This window comes from Oryza glaberrima, chromosome 4, assembly GCF_000147395.1.
Source record: "Oryza glaberrima chromosome 4, OglaRS2, whole genome shotgun sequence".
Lineage (NCBI taxonomy): Eukaryota > Viridiplantae > Streptophyta > Magnoliopsida > Poales > Poaceae > Oryza > Oryza glaberrima.
The window spans coordinates 2,023,129-2,038,486 of NC_068329.1; the positions used below are offsets into that span (position 1 = coordinate 2,023,129).

Consider the following 15,358-nt stretch of genomic DNA (forward strand, 5'->3'; position numbering starts at 1 on the left):
AAGTAGATTTGATTGTACATTTGTTTTGGCTGTCATCTTGTATATCTGAGCTTTTATATAGTTTTGATTTGTGGTAGAGTATTATTGATAAACAGTGTTAAAGTACCTTGCATTTCATTCATTCCGATAACACTTTTAGTAGACTAAATTTCAATTTACAGTACAAACATATTGTAGTTACAGTTTTAGTGTACTGTAATTCTATTAGAATTGTACTGTAACTTTAGTTTTTGAAGATGTCTTGTTTAACTGTTCTACTATTTTTTTGTCAGAAACATCAGATTCTAAACTATTTGAATGGAAGAAAAACTTCAAACTACTTCAAAGGAAGAGGTATTTAAGTCCAAAAGTTTGTTTGAACTCACCTTTGGTCTTCTTGTTCTTGCCCTTTTTCTGACTTTGATCTGCAGCTTTTCTTCTTTTCCTACCTTCTCCTTGAATCTTTCCTTCTAAATTTTCTTGAGGTTTGGTTCTCTTCTGATTTTGATTTGAAGTCTTCTTTGAATCTAGATTTTAAATCTTACAATCTCCATACCCAGAATCTTTATGGTGGACTAATTCCCCTTCTTCTTTCCCCTTCTCCTCACTTTCTTCCATTGCGTGATCTGTTTCTTCGATCTATTTGAGACTGATCTGGGATTAGAGATGTATTTTGTTCTGGAAAGAAGTTAGTGCTTGATGAGCTAGAAAAAGGTGAGCTGCAATCACGTGCAGTACAAGTTTCCAATTGTGACCTTTTGGGCTGAGATAATGTTCTGCCTGTTCCTCCATTTTTGGGTCCCGATGGGCTTTTAATTGGGCTGACTTTTTTAATTGGGCCTTTAAAGATATTTTTGTGCAAATTTCTTTTTTTTTTGTTTTTTATGTTTAATATTAAATTGGGCTTTAGATTGGGCTTTTTTGGATCTGGGTTATTGTTTGGGCTCAATGGGCTTTGATTGGGCTGAGCCAATATGATACGGTCAAGAAAAAAAGAGTCATAATTTGATGATATGTATTTTATTTTAATTTTTGGCGTGTAATATTGTGAGCAGTTTGATGTTGATCCAATGGTATCAAAATCTGAATTATTGAAGCATCAAAAATCATTAACATCACATATAGACAGTCCCATTTTTTAATTAAAAAATTAGTTTGGGAAGCGAGTAGAGGAGGATACGAAAAGTCAGAAAAGTGACAAACGAACACATCCTAACAGCAAGACACAACCAAGGCAATCGGACGGTCGGCGTTGCTGCAGAGTTTTTTTCCGTTGGATTCGATTCGATGCCATCCCCACCAAATCCCCATTTTCTCTCTTCTCTTCTCTTCTCTGCCTCTCGCCGCCTTCGCCGCCGCTCGTCGCCGGCGTCCCCCCTCCACCGCCGCCTCTCCACCACCTCCTCCTCATCTACCTCGTGCCGCCTCCCTGCCTCGACTCGCCGCACCGCCGGGTCGCCTCCTCCTCCGCCCACCCCACCGTCGGCACCACCCCTGCCTCCACCGCCGATCTCAGGTGAGTCCTCCCCTCCTCCTCCACCCACCCGTGTGTCGCGAAGCAGCTGTATTCAAGGGCTACCTACCAGCTCCCCCCCACGCGATTTGTATTGTACGCGTTCCGTTTCCTAGTGTGAAATTGGATTTTTAGTTTGTTCCTGGAATTGGGAGCGGCTTCTTTCTTTCTTTGCCCCCCATTTGTGGAAACAAATCAGCTTTCCGCATTTCGATCTGTGAATGAATGCCCCCCGCTCGATCCCGTGATAAGACCTGGCATTAGGATTAGGTTCCTGTTTGAGCCCTTCTTCTTCAGAACAGGGAAAGCAATTAAAATCTTGAGTTTATTATGCTGTTTTTTTTTTTGCCTGTAATCAATTCCTGTTAGCCCTGTGTGTTCAATTCAATTACTTTTTGTTTGGTTTTGTTTTGTGCTAATGATGACATCTGGGGGTGTCATTAGCAAGAGAGGAATTTAGCTTTAGTTATTAGTTGCCTATTAAATCACGATGTGATCCATGCTGTGAGCTTTAGTTATTAGTGAGCTGTTTTTTTTTTATAGGAACCCCATGCTGATTTGATTTTGTGACTCCACTGCGATGTTTTTCCTCGTTTGCGATTAGCCTGTTGTTTCTGTGTGAGGGTGAGAATAAGCCATTTTAGGTAGCAGCTGTGATGATATGAGACGAGATATCATCATTTTGAATAGTAAAAATGATGGCAAGTTCCTACCCATCACCGTTTGGTTTGTGGTCTATAGTGGGGGTGACAGGTTATTTACCTGTGCTCGAATCATTTAAATTTTATTAGCAGCAGAATTACTTTCTCTTACTTACATTTTCGTTTTATTGTTTACAAATAATGTATATGTCAAGATGGCCAATTAGTGCTATTATTTTTTTTCACCCAAATGAAAGCTCTGCCAATTTTCATTAAGAATAAGACAATCGACAAAGTCTTTATTCTATTTTTTTAGCTTGCCATTTTATGCTGGTTCTGTGAATTCCAGGTGGCTCTGAACAATTAGTTTTGTTAGGTTTATATTTCAAGTTATGCAATCTTGACATGTGAAAAACAAGGAATTGATCGAATCTTATTTATTACTTGCTGAAGTGCTGATTCTCATCGGCTACTAAAGAACAGTAGATGGACAAAGCTAAATGTTTAAATTTTGAGCCTATGGTATGAAAGGCCTGTAATAATGGACTAAGCTTAATTACATGCATTCACTTCTTCTCTAAGTAAAGTTAATGCACTTATTCAATTGTGTCCGAGTCTTGTGGGAGGCTTAATTTTAGACATGCACTCTCAGGTTTTCTTGTAAAACACAGTGTCCTCCATTTCAGTTTAAATTTTGTTATCTAGTCATTGCACTCCACAGCAATGGTTTTAACCCCTTTGATTGTCCAATTTGGTTTCATCTGAATGTGAATGCATATGCCACTTAGGTTGCAACTGCTGTAGGATGACAGGGATAAGATATGAACAATTTGAATTTACAAAGGTCTCTTTTCCTGGTCAAGGCCAATTTCTCTGTGGTTTACAGTGAGAGGGTAAACTTATCTGTCCGTGAATTGCTCAATTTTTTAAGAACTATTTTTTCTTTCTTTTTGTGGCTATGCTATTTTTCTGTTTTACATAAAGCAATGTCCATGCATTGATGGCAATATAGCCAGATAGCCTTGTATTTTCTGGACCAAAAATTTGACAATAGCATGATCATGGAAAGACTTTGAATTCCACAGTAGCATGATCCTGAATGACAGTACGATAATAATAAAAAAAAAGTGCATTTGTTCCTTATTTGCTGTTCCTGATATAACTAGGAAATAAAAGATAGCTTAGGCCATGATTGAAGTTATGGTGTTCACTTATATCTTGATTAATAAGCTCTATGCTTGATATTTTACTGTCATATGCCATGGAATCTCAACGTAAACATCAACCTTAACATGTTAATTTTTTCAGGCTTACTAAAATCACGATAATCAATCTTGCATGGTTCACTGTGCTAGATGCATATGGATGTTTGTTCACTTTTACTAGAACTAATTCTATTCACTGTGCTAGTCTCGTTGATTTTCCACTTCTCCTTTTGCCTAATGGAATATTCTCTTTACTATTCTACTTGTGCTGAAAGGGATACTATCTCTGTGTACAAATACTCGACACAATTGGCTCAATTATGCAAATTTTGACCACTACTATTTTATTAATAAATTTGTAAATACCTAAAACTATACAACATTATTGGAGTAAGTTGAATGGCAAATCTAATAATGCGACATCCATTCATCCTATCTGAACAATTTCAAAAATAGATTATTGGTGGTCCAAGTTTTATAGTATAGTTAGCCATATCAAACATATGAATAAAAGTAAAACACTTGTTTTGTGCGTGACCAAAAATTATGCTTCCAGTAACATTTGTTAGAACTTGGCACATGAAGTTCATTGCATGCCCAACCATGGGCATCTACCTCTCAATATGTGCACTTACCCACATCCAAATGAATATATTCTTTTTATAAAAGTGTTTGCCTTTCATGGGAAGATCATTCAAGAGTATGCCTCCCCTTGTATTAGCAAATTATTTCCATATGACACTAGAGATGCACAGATAAAAATTATGTCAAACCATCTTGACAAGGGATCTTATGATCTTGTGAAATATAATGCACCGTTGCTCCCTTTTCTTGTGCATTCTTTTTTTTAGCATATGGCCATTGTTTATAGGTAGATTATACCCCTTTTCTGTATATGTAACATATGTTCATCTCTATGACAGTATTCAAGTTTAAACATTTTTAAACGTGGATTATTCAGTCCATTTTTTTATTTGTGAAAGTATTCTGGAATTGATGGTTTGCTGCCTCTTTCAATATCTAATTAACTCTTCCTTAACAGAAGAGAACTCAGCCAAGATCTATATAAATTATTGCCATGAAAATATCTAGTTTTGCATTGCTTTTTTAAAAAAAATCAAACTGTTCTCCGAATTCATTGGGTGAATTCTAAGCATCTTATCTTATATATAGTGAAAGCAGCAAGCTTTCTTGCATAAGGATATGCCATACCATAAAAAACATATTGACCATCGGATAAAGAGTTTGGATAAAGAATGGCCACATTAATAAAAGAACACAAAAGGGCTAAACATATGGGGATTTCCAGAGGTTTCTAGTGCCTCCTCTTAGACACATGAAACAAATAGAGAGGGGGCAAAGACTATGAAGGGAAAAAAAAACACAGGAGGCTTCCAATGATTCCTTTTGTAAACATATAGTATAACTATAAGTTAGCTAAATCTATATTTGGTTAGGCCAATCGATATTTTGTAAATAAATTAACTGATGTCAAAACCTTCTTAAAAGCTAAGCTAAACTAATAAACCATATACACAAGTTCTTAAACTGGATCTAAGTCGCGCAAAGTGCGACTATGTGGCTAGTGTAATCAGGGATATATCTAGCAGTTGATAAAACCAAACTGCAGAAATCAAAGACTTTAAGTTGTACATGAAACTTATCACTAGTTACCGTTTAAATTATTTCCTGTAATAATTTTCTATTGTATGTTTTCCTTTTAGAACAGATATTAGAATATTGCACCATTTGTTGCATTCTCTTCAATTTTGAAGAGTCTCAGTTGTAATGCCTGTTTCAAATTCATGAACTTGCATCAAACAGAAAACAACGATCTTCAATAGAAAACTACATTGCTTCGCTATCACTTTTTTTTTTTTGGGGGGGGGGGGGGGGGGCTATATTTAAGCAGTTGGGGTCTTTCTAGTTAATTATCTTTTGTGATGGTTGTTCATCTTATTGAGGAAAGCATCTTGTGTATTGCAGGTTTCATTAACTTTGATTATATAATGTAGAAAAGTGTAGCAGGAGCCAGTAGCCATGCCAGCTAGTGACAAGCAACTAGCATCCACAGTGAAGAAAGTAACATCGCGTGAGCTGCCAAAGAAAGGTGCAGACGTTGTAAATATGTCTCAGGGCACTTCACCGCTGCCAAAGGATAAAGGTACTGCCACAGAGCCTGGAAAGACCGTGGGCACCAAACGGTCTGATGCTCCTTCAAGTCCTGGGTATCATAATGTTTATGTACGAAGAAAAGTGGAAAATGACCATAGTAAAGTGAGTTCTTCTCAGGAGGTGAAGGGTAATGGAAGAGACAAAACAAAAGAGCAGGAGACACAGCAAAATGTGCAACATGATCAGACCAATAAACCAGAAGTGTCATCTTCTGTTGCTGTGCAACATGATCAGTCCAATAAGCCAGATTTGTCATCTTCTGTTGCTGTGCAACATGATCAGACCAATAAACCAGAAGTGTCATCTTCTGTTGCTGTGCAACATGATCAGTCCAATAAGCCAGATTTGTCATCTTCTGTTGCTGTGCAACATGATCAGACCAATAAGCCAGAATTGCCATCTTCTGTTGCTGTGCAACATGATCAGACCAATAAGCCAGAATTGCCATCTTCTGTTGCTGCGCAACATGATCAGACCAATAAGCCAGAATTGCCATCTTCTGTTGCTGTGCAACATGATCAGACCAATAAGCCAGAATTGCCATCTTCTGTTGCTGTGCAACATGATCAGACCAATAAGCCAGAATTGCCATCTTCTGTTGCTGTGCAACATGATCAGACCAATAAGCCAGAATTGCCATCTTCTGTTGCTGAATCTGGAGGCATAGTGTTTCCTAACTCTCCTGAAAAAACAAATGAACAAATTGTGAACAAGAAAAATGAGCCTCCTGTAGCTCCTGGTACTACCGTTCAAGATGATACCCATAAGTCAAGCAATCAATACTGGAATGCGAGATTTAATCGGTTACAGACATATTTGGAGAGCTGTGATCGGTCAACTCAGGAGGGTTATATGCGAAGTAAGATATCTGGACAACCTTGTGATAATCCATAGATTTTTTTTCCACATATAGTACTTACTTCATTTCACCTATCTCCAGTGCTTAGGTCCCTCTCGGCGGCTGATCGAAGCATGCATGCAATTGATCTGGAGAAAAGGGCAATTCACTTATTAGTGGAGGAAGGTAATAAACTACCTGCCATTTCCTGTTTCCCATAACTTTTAAATATTAGGGCTGCATCATATCATTAGACTGTTCTGTAGTGTAGCATACCTCTGCTGCCACATCTGATGATCTGAAGGAAAGGAACCCTAATGCTATATATTGCATCTCTTGCATCCCTGTTTCTTATATAGTTTTTATCTATGGTAGTATATCATACAGAGTTTGCTGCTAATCTCATATGAACTTGAAACACTTAATCGTTGCATATAGTAAGACAGTATTTATATTATGAAACAAAATTAGTGCATATTGAGCTGGAACACATCATCATCATAGGATTATGTAGTTGATGCGAAGTTACAATGCATGGTGCCATCCAACTAACATCTATGTGATGCCCATGCATTTGAACTATGGTAAAATCCTTATTTGCCCTTGAAAGTTGACCCGATCCCTTAGTTTCCTTTGCAATACTAGTTACGAATTTGAGACCCATCAACATATAGCTGATGATATAATCACTCAATCCCAATAACATTTACTGCAATGGACATTAGAAATGTCAATATCAATGCTATGAAATGCTGAGAGGCGTGCATGTTAACTTTTGCTACAGACGCTCGTGCCATTAATTCATTTCATTGTTGCTCAATCTGTAATCATTACTAGAGCGTTTCAAGTAATTTGGCGTAATTTCTTCTTGTTTCCATTATCAAGAATGTGCATTGTGAAACACACAATTATATCATTTCGCAGGTAAAGAGCTGCAACGGATGAAGGCTTTGAATGTTCTGGGAAAAGTTTCGCCAAACGTTCCTTCAAAACAGGCCCCTTTGTAGCGACAGTACCAAGAACGAGATGGATGGTGTAATTCGAAGAGCTGAAATGTTCAGGGGTCAGGTCCATCGCAGCAAAGACTAGTCTACTCATGTAGCTCCATTTTTCCTTGGGCCTCCTTTGCCATGTAACTCATTTTCCTTCATTTCTTTCTGCTTTTACCTCTCGACGACTTACCAACCTCATGTGCTGTGAGATTGCTGTAATGTGATGTAATTAACTTGTATGGATAAACCTGCCATGCTTAATGGCCAAGCGTGACAATTTCAATCAGTGTTATTTTTATTTTATTTATTTATGTTTTCCATGATATTAACATGAGTTAGCTCACCAGATTGGTATAGTTTCTTTTCTTTACTTATATAACTCAGTACCAATTTTCCCTTTATTTTTTTATTTGGTTCTTCCTCCTTTTCATTCTTGTCAATATTAGGCATGAAAATTATAAAGAAAGCATAGTAGTAAAAGAATTGATCATGGACCATCTGCAAGGCTGCAAGCCACCTTGATGGGCCAAATGTGCACTTGGATGGGATTTGATGCAGGCTATATCACAGGCCCATTCAGTTCAATTGAAAGGCCAATTAGGCTATTCTGACTTATAATTGTCACCGACACTATTCATGTTTATATATAAAATACGGCTTTTACTCCCGCCGGTCCCTTATAATTGTCACAGTTAATCGGCAGTGTTTGAACTTCGACCATTAATAATTTTTGAATGGATAGTCTGCTATGATAATTTAATGCTTTTAATGCATATGTTTATGATGCAAATCACTTTAATAATTTAGCATCTTTCTAGATATTTACATTCTTTTGCAAAAGGGAGATGAAGTAAATATATAAACATGAATAGTGTCGTTGACATGTATTTAGGAATGGAGGAAGCGCTAAGTTTGTAGTATGCACTAAAAAATAAACTCAATTCAATAAAGTTAATTTTGTCCTTCATTACATTGGAATCAGAATACCATATATTGCTATAGAAATTATGCTGCATTCTTTTCCACAACTTCAAACTACAACTTTCTCGCTTTCTATTATCATACTTCCCAAATTGTTAAATGGTGTGTTTTATGGGAAAAAATAATATAAAAGTTTCTTAAAACCAAATAAATTAATTTTGCAAATTTATAATAATTAATACTCGATTAATCATGTGGTAATGAGGTGTCTCGTTTTGCATGCTACTAATATGCTCATCTAATATGGAGGTTCAAACATGCCCTTAGGAGACAAGGATTGTGCAATATCCATCTTAGTTTTTTTTTTGGGTGAAGCCTAAAACCTCTGCCCCTAAAATACAATAATCTCTTGCATTCCACTGCGCTTGTCAATTGTCATTGTCCATCATGTGCAGCTACATTGCCTTAAATTCAAGAAATGAATTGCCCATCCTTCCATCCAGCTCTTCAGTCTTCTTCACACCTGGTTAGATTTTGTGACAAGAAAGAGCATCAATGATTAATCCCCCCTCCTTTTTCATGTGAAATGCTTCTGCAATGTAGACATGCATGGCATCCCAAACTCAGATTGCATGCATGTATGTCTGCTGACCTAGATTTGTATAGCAGGATAAGGCTGGTGAATTGCAGCCACATGGGCAGATGGGCTAGTTGCAGAAGGATCGGAATTAAAGCCACAAACACACACACATAGATATGAACAGCATATACCCATAGGTTGAGTAATTCATTCACTTCATGGGTCAGACAAGCCATCTGAGTTTTGTCTTGCAAGTCATCACAACCTTATAATTATATATTAATTAATCTGGTTACTTACATGGTGTGTACTGTATGAACATAGATTCAGAGTTTAATTTGTTCATGGTGTAAGGCAGAAGTTGTCTCAAGCATCAAGAACATGCACAGTCCATGGAGAACATGCACAATGACGAATCTGTACAAGGGATGAAACTTATGGCGAAAGTGACTAGATAGTTGACGAAACCAATAAGATGTATTTTGCTTCTTTCTGTGTCTAATGTTGTAATGGCCATGCAAAACAATCAACCATCATTTTCCTGAATTATTTGACAAGTTGTGCAGTAGCCATATCATCCCACAGCTTGAAGCAGATGCTTATATATGGCGTTTCTGAAGCTAGCTGATGGCACATAAAGCCACTATAATCTTTGGGCGTATAGCACACTACATTATCTGCCGAAATCTAAATTCGTTTCAAACAAGTGCTGGAAAAAGATAAATAAATATATCTAGCGATAGTACCCATTGGTTGCAATTCAATGAAGAAGCTGCTTGTTGGATATACATGACATGAAAGATATTCTCAAGAGGTCAGAAATATAAAGAAAATAATAACAAACAAAATCATGAGATATCTACTCCTAACCAATCAAAGAAAAAAAAAAGAAGAAGAAAATCTACTACATTATTCTATATTTTTATTTTGTTGATAGGGGAATCGAACCACCTATAGCTGGAGAGGGAGCGTATCCTATGCACACAGGCCCTCACATGTACACACCGTGTACACCAACTAAAAATTATCACAAAAAATTTTAGGAAAATTCATACATATACTTTCAATAGTATTACATCTACGTGCAAAGTCGCATCTTCAAATTCATTCTACATAGAGAATAACAAAAAAGATAAAATTCTGACAAAATTGCAACCTTAAAACTGTCAGATTTTTTGTTTTTTTTGTTACGGCTAAAATATAATGAATTTGACGTTAAGATTTTAACCCTAGGTGTAATACAATTGAAAGTATGTGTATGATTTTTTCTAGATTTTTTGGTGACATTTTTTAGTTGGTGTGCACGTGTGTACACGTGAGGGCCTGTGTGCATAGGATATATTGCCAGCTGGAGAACCGAGAACACCGGAAAGCTTCAGATTTTTTTTTCCTTTATGAATTTAAACTTCTACTGTTTTTTGCTAAAATTCTTGTTTTTGCTATAGTAGTACACATGGTTTCTCAATATCACAAATATTGAGATATCAAAAGAGATAGCAACTCCTAACCAATCAGAACCAAACTACTACTTTTTGCACAAACAGTGACTAACAGACCAGCTCTATCCGGTCGGGATGATGTATTTATTTTCCAATCTTTTTCATAATTTGTTTGTATGCGTATAAGAATACAACTAAATGCAAATTATCCAGAAAGAGAATCGAAGAGGCAGAGGTCAGAGGGCACATCTGAAAATCTGAATTTTGGCTGAGTTTAACAAGAAAAAGTATATTGCGTTCGGCAGCAGCACAAAGACATGAAAACTCCCTCATTTCTCATGTGCATGCTCCCAAACTGCTAAACTATATTTCTTTTAAGAAAAAACTATAAAGAGTAATTCATTCACTTCATGGACCAAAACCAAACTTGCACGGATCGAATTTCTCCAACATTTTAGCTGGCGGTCGAGTGAGCATGTAGTTCATCGGATTAGTTGGTTCGAAATCCATACAGATGACATATCGATGCATGTTACCTTCCGGTTTTATGCACATGGATTGCCTTTGAATGGACACATCCCATCACATGGAAGAACATTGGAAAAACTTAAACTTTATTGGTTAATAGCTTGCACATTTGGGATTGATCGATGCTAGCTTGCACATATAGCAATCCACATGCCGGAAATTGCGAACCTAATTGAAACATGCCGGAAGTTATCAGTTTATCAGTCTGTTTTCACTTCGTGTTTTTCAAGAATTCCATATCAAATATGTTTGGGTTGATGAATGAAACTTTATTTCACGGTTCAATATGCTAGCCATAACATTTAAATTGTTGAATTATGTTGTGAAATGATTTCGTCGTGGTCAGATTTCATTTCCATTTTCAAGGGATAGGATGAAACGGTTTGATCTTGGAGTTCCATTATTTTTTCCAAGGCATAGATAACTGAATATAACTATATGGCATCACTTCTTTTAACATGACATCACTTTAACCTATATGGCATCTCATTTAATGAGATTGAAACTCTTATCAAACATGCACTAGGAAAGGCCTCACTGGTAAGTGGAAAATGATTTAGGAGATCTTGACATATTTATTCCAGAACCAATAATTATGAGAAAATCTAAAAAGGAAATTGTATTCTCTTCGTTCATAAATAAGTAAATTGGATGACATTTAGAATAGGTGCGTGCAGTTAAATATCAAAAACTTGAATTGCTAATATATGAGAAAAATATTAAGATTTAATTGAAAATAACATTAATGTATTTTCAGTAAAAAATAATGTAGTTATAGTTTAGTGGTTTTATAAATATAAAGTATATTGTGAAAAGTAATGCTCAAGTGCAGATTGTGTGTCAATTAATCGTCCTAAAAATTAAATTAACCAAAAAATTATTGGAGAGAGTAGTAGCATAGAATCCAATTTAGGTGGGAACCACATGGGATTTGGATCATAACAAGTCAGGGGGCTATCTAATTGAGAATCTAGTGCTCACAAATGCATTTTATTAGGAAGTGTGCACATATATATATGATTAACATGGAAGACATATGCCGTGATTGGTGGGCACTAAGCTCCAAATATATGATCATGGAGTCGAAACTGAGATAGAGTTGAATAGCAATTGAATTTTTGTTAGAACAAGAAAAGCATAATGTGTGAAAGAATTTCTCATAGTGGTCAAAAGGAGAGTTGAAAGTATATACTACTACACGTGCATGGATTTGACTTGGAGGAGGACTATCACTTGACAAATACTACTAGTATAGGGTTGTTAACTAATTAATGAACTGCACATTCCAATACAGTGTTGACTACATATCACCGTGCAGCTAGCTACAGGCGCCGTACTATACCTGTATATATAAACCAACTCAACCAGAAGTCAAAAGCTGAAACAGACATGTCCTTTTGCACATAAATCGAACAAATTAACACATCACTAATTAAGTATACCTTCCGTCCCAAAAAAATTAACCTAGATAAAAATTAGACGTAACCTAATACTACATTCGTTTTCTAATAGATGACGCTGTTGACTTTTTCTCACATATTTGACCATTCGTTTTATTCAAAAAATTTACGTAATTATAATTTATTTTGTTATGAATTGTTTTATCATTCATAGTACTTTAAGTGTGATTTATATCTTATACATTTGCATAAAATTTTTGAATAAATCGAATGGTCAAACATGTGAGAAAAAGTCAACAGCGTCATCTATTAAAAAACGGAGGGAGTATAATGGATCTGAACATACTCATGTCCTTATTTATGTTATTTTTCGACAAAGGGAGTAAATCTATAAAATATTAAATAAATTAATATATTTTTTAAAATGTTTTATAAAAAACGAGAAAGTGGAAGATCGGAAAAGGGACATTGGAACGCAGCTTTTTAAGTCATACGGATTTACTATGCGTTTGTTATAAGAAGAAGTTCATTAATTAAGAAATAGTCTTATCGAAGCACAGATCATTGACTTTGTTTCTCAGAGTGCTCTGTCCCTAAATCCTGCTTGCAAGAAGCAGTGCAGTCTTCGGACTATGGAGTTTTTAACATTCCCTAATAGGCTAATAGTTGCGTCAGTAGTATACTTCAGTTAGCCCCCAATATATGCCAGAAAATACTTGTACTCCACATACAACACATATGGATGAATTGATGAAATGGTGTGCGCGTGCGTGAACAATTGTTTTTCAAATTACTCACCAGATTATTACAACGAATTATTTGCTCTGCTTCCAGTGGTTTCTTGCATAAAAAAATCTTCTATCTTATTATTCAGATTACTTGTTTGAAGCTATTTGTTTAGTTTATTCCTTAAACTATTTAATTTATCCATTTAATCAAGCAGATAATCCCTACTGATTTCTATGTACAGTTAGATCTAGAGTTCACCAAAGATATGAGAGGAGAAGAAACGACAGTGGGTCAAAAGACAAGTTAAGCAGTGGAACAGCATGCTACAAATGTACAGTGGCATATGACTTGTAGAGGCTTCATTCATTCTTCTGATCGATCAATTAAAAAGCAGATCCGATCCGGCCGGTAAGGATCAATCCGGGCAGACAACAGCCCATGCCTCCTATACATCTAGCCTTTAATTTTGGACGAACCACAATGGACGGTGAACTAGACATATAATTGAAGACACCTCTTGAATTTCACTTAGATGTAAGGATCAGTGACTCAATTGTCGTCCATGTCCGGGGCACTGGATCATGGAGCCTGAACTGTCTCATAAAAAAAACGAGATTTGAAGGGAGAGAAATTGTGAGTGTATCGAGGACTAAAAATGGGATCTCAGTATTGAAACCACACACCCCCTTGTCACTGCACTATGAGGTGCATCTCATGCCCTGTCTCACGTTGTAGTACTGAATGTGCTCCCCCTGATTTGGACCGGCCCCCTCATCTCATACTCAAAATTCTGTGTGCTCTTTGGATGAATTTGCTGCTAATTCTATAATACTCCCTCTGCTTTGAAGGATAAGTCGTATTTAATTTGTTTCGTTAGAACAATGCTTTTATCAATAATTGTTCTATTAAGATATCATTTGTATGATCAAACAAAAGCACAAGCATAATAATAAGTTCTTTTGAATACGAAACAAATAAATCAATTTTGTGTCAATAATTATGTTCCAATAGAGTAAATGTCGATCAAACTTTTATCCCAACAAAACAGAATACGTCTTTTATACCTTTTTTTGTATAAACGCCTTATATTTTGAAACAAGGAAGCACTATGTAACACTACAGTGTACACTATAATACATGGACCCCCTCATCTCATAGACTCATACTCAAATTTATGTGCACCCTTTGGATGACTTTTTTGCCGCTACTTATATGGTACTATGCACGTATTATGGTGTACAATACAATTTGTCAAGTTCAAGATGCAATTGGTACCGTAGTATTCTGTCCTCTGGTCATAAAAGGGGTGTCGTTCTATACCTTGTAAATTATCTTTGTTCACAAAAAAAAAAATCTCTTGCATGAATCTGTAAAAGTGAAATATTATGAAATTATTTATTCTGACAAAAGGAAAATGAACAGTGACAATTACAGCCCTGCTCTGTTTGATGCAATGCAAGGCGAGAACAGGAGGACAGACATGGATGGAATGCACGGCAAGATAAGATGGATTTTACTGCAGACATATTCTGAGATGATGCATCATATGGCTGGTCATGGTGCTCCGGTTCTTGACTTTGCTTCGGTCCATTGGTCGTTAATTTGATTCTGCCGGTCATTCATTCTGCTGCATGCATCATTTCACCGCCTGAAAGCAGCTGGTGAACTTTGCTTCTTCGTCTTGCTGCGGCGTAATGTCATCACGCTGCCTCTCTCGTTTGGATGGCTGTGAGTCTGCCGCTGCAGTTTACATAAGGATCTACTAGACAAGCAGCCCTGCAGGTTAAGGATTCAGTTCAGAATTTATTCTGAATCCAACAGGCACCGCACGCGCACTACATGTTTTCAGTTAAAGATCATGCGCTAATGTATACTCCATCTGTCCTAAAATAAATTTATTTTCAATCATCTCACAAATATCAATACAAAACTAACTTTATTAAATTTTAATTCAATTATTCCTTTCTTTATCTACTCTTGATTCATTTATCTTTTAGTTTCATAGATTCCAATGCAATGATTATTTAAAAATAAAGAGCCTGTTCGGCTGCCATTTTTCGCAGCTGCATGGCAGCTAGCTGCAGCCGCAGCGCTGCCGCAAAAATGACAGCTGAACATGCCCAAACTTAGTTTAGAACAAACGTGATCGAGGAACAAAAAATTGAACTTATGTCACCATAAACCACTCGATTGTTCTTTACAAGAAAAAATTTCTAATTTGTTCCGTGGTAGAAATGATTTACTCTGCTCGGGTTACTATGGAAGAATTAAACGGATTTACATCTCCTTCGCAAAATAAAATCAGTGGCACAGTAAGTGAAATCCCTGTCGGGCTATCATTGTCGGTTTGGCGTGAACCAGTAGGTATTAACCATCTCTATCAGTTCATGACGTTTGAGGGTGTTTTCTTAACCATCC

The 15,358-nt window shown here is 36.4% G+C and overlaps 1 protein-coding gene across 2 annotated transcripts; it reads left to right on the forward strand.

Moving 5' to 3' along the window:
* The first annotated feature begins 1,260 nt into the window (after window positions 1-1,260).
* Window positions 1,261-7,650, forward strand: LOC127772138 (protein PELPK1-like). Of its 2 annotated transcripts, none has more exons than XM_052298129.1 (4): window positions 1,261-1,495; window positions 5,354-6,372; window positions 6,454-6,537; window positions 7,276-7,650. In XM_052298129.1, exons 2-4 carry the CDS (start codon window positions 5,379-5,381, stop codon window positions 7,356-7,358), a joined length of 1,161 nt encoding a protein of 386 aa, XP_052154089.1. In that variant the 5' UTR covers window positions 1,261-1,495; window positions 5,354-5,378; the 3' UTR covers window positions 7,359-7,650. The 2 variants fall into 2 exon arrangements, with proteins under 2 accessions (XP_052154089.1, XP_052154088.1); XM_052298128.1 differs by having other exon boundaries at window positions 1,262-1,495; window positions 5,325-6,372.
* Window positions 7,651-15,358: the final 7,708 nt, after the last annotated feature.

What these genes read in the sequence shown, in the direction of transcription:
- LOC127772138 (XM_052298129.1), top strand. Translation starts at nt 5,379, where the DNA reads ATGCCAGCTAGTGACAAGCAACTAGCATCCACAGTGAAGAAAGTAACA. An exon ending in TCAGGAGGGTTATATGCGAA is followed by an intron (nt 6,373 to 6,453) that starts GTAAGATATCTG and finishes ACCTATCTCCAG; the next exon opens with TGCTTAGGTCCCTCTCGGCG. An exon ending in TCACTTATTAGTGGAGGAAG is followed by an intron (nt 6,538 to 7,275) that starts GTAATAAACTAC and finishes ATCATTTCGCAG; the next exon opens with GTAAAGAGCTGCAACGGATG.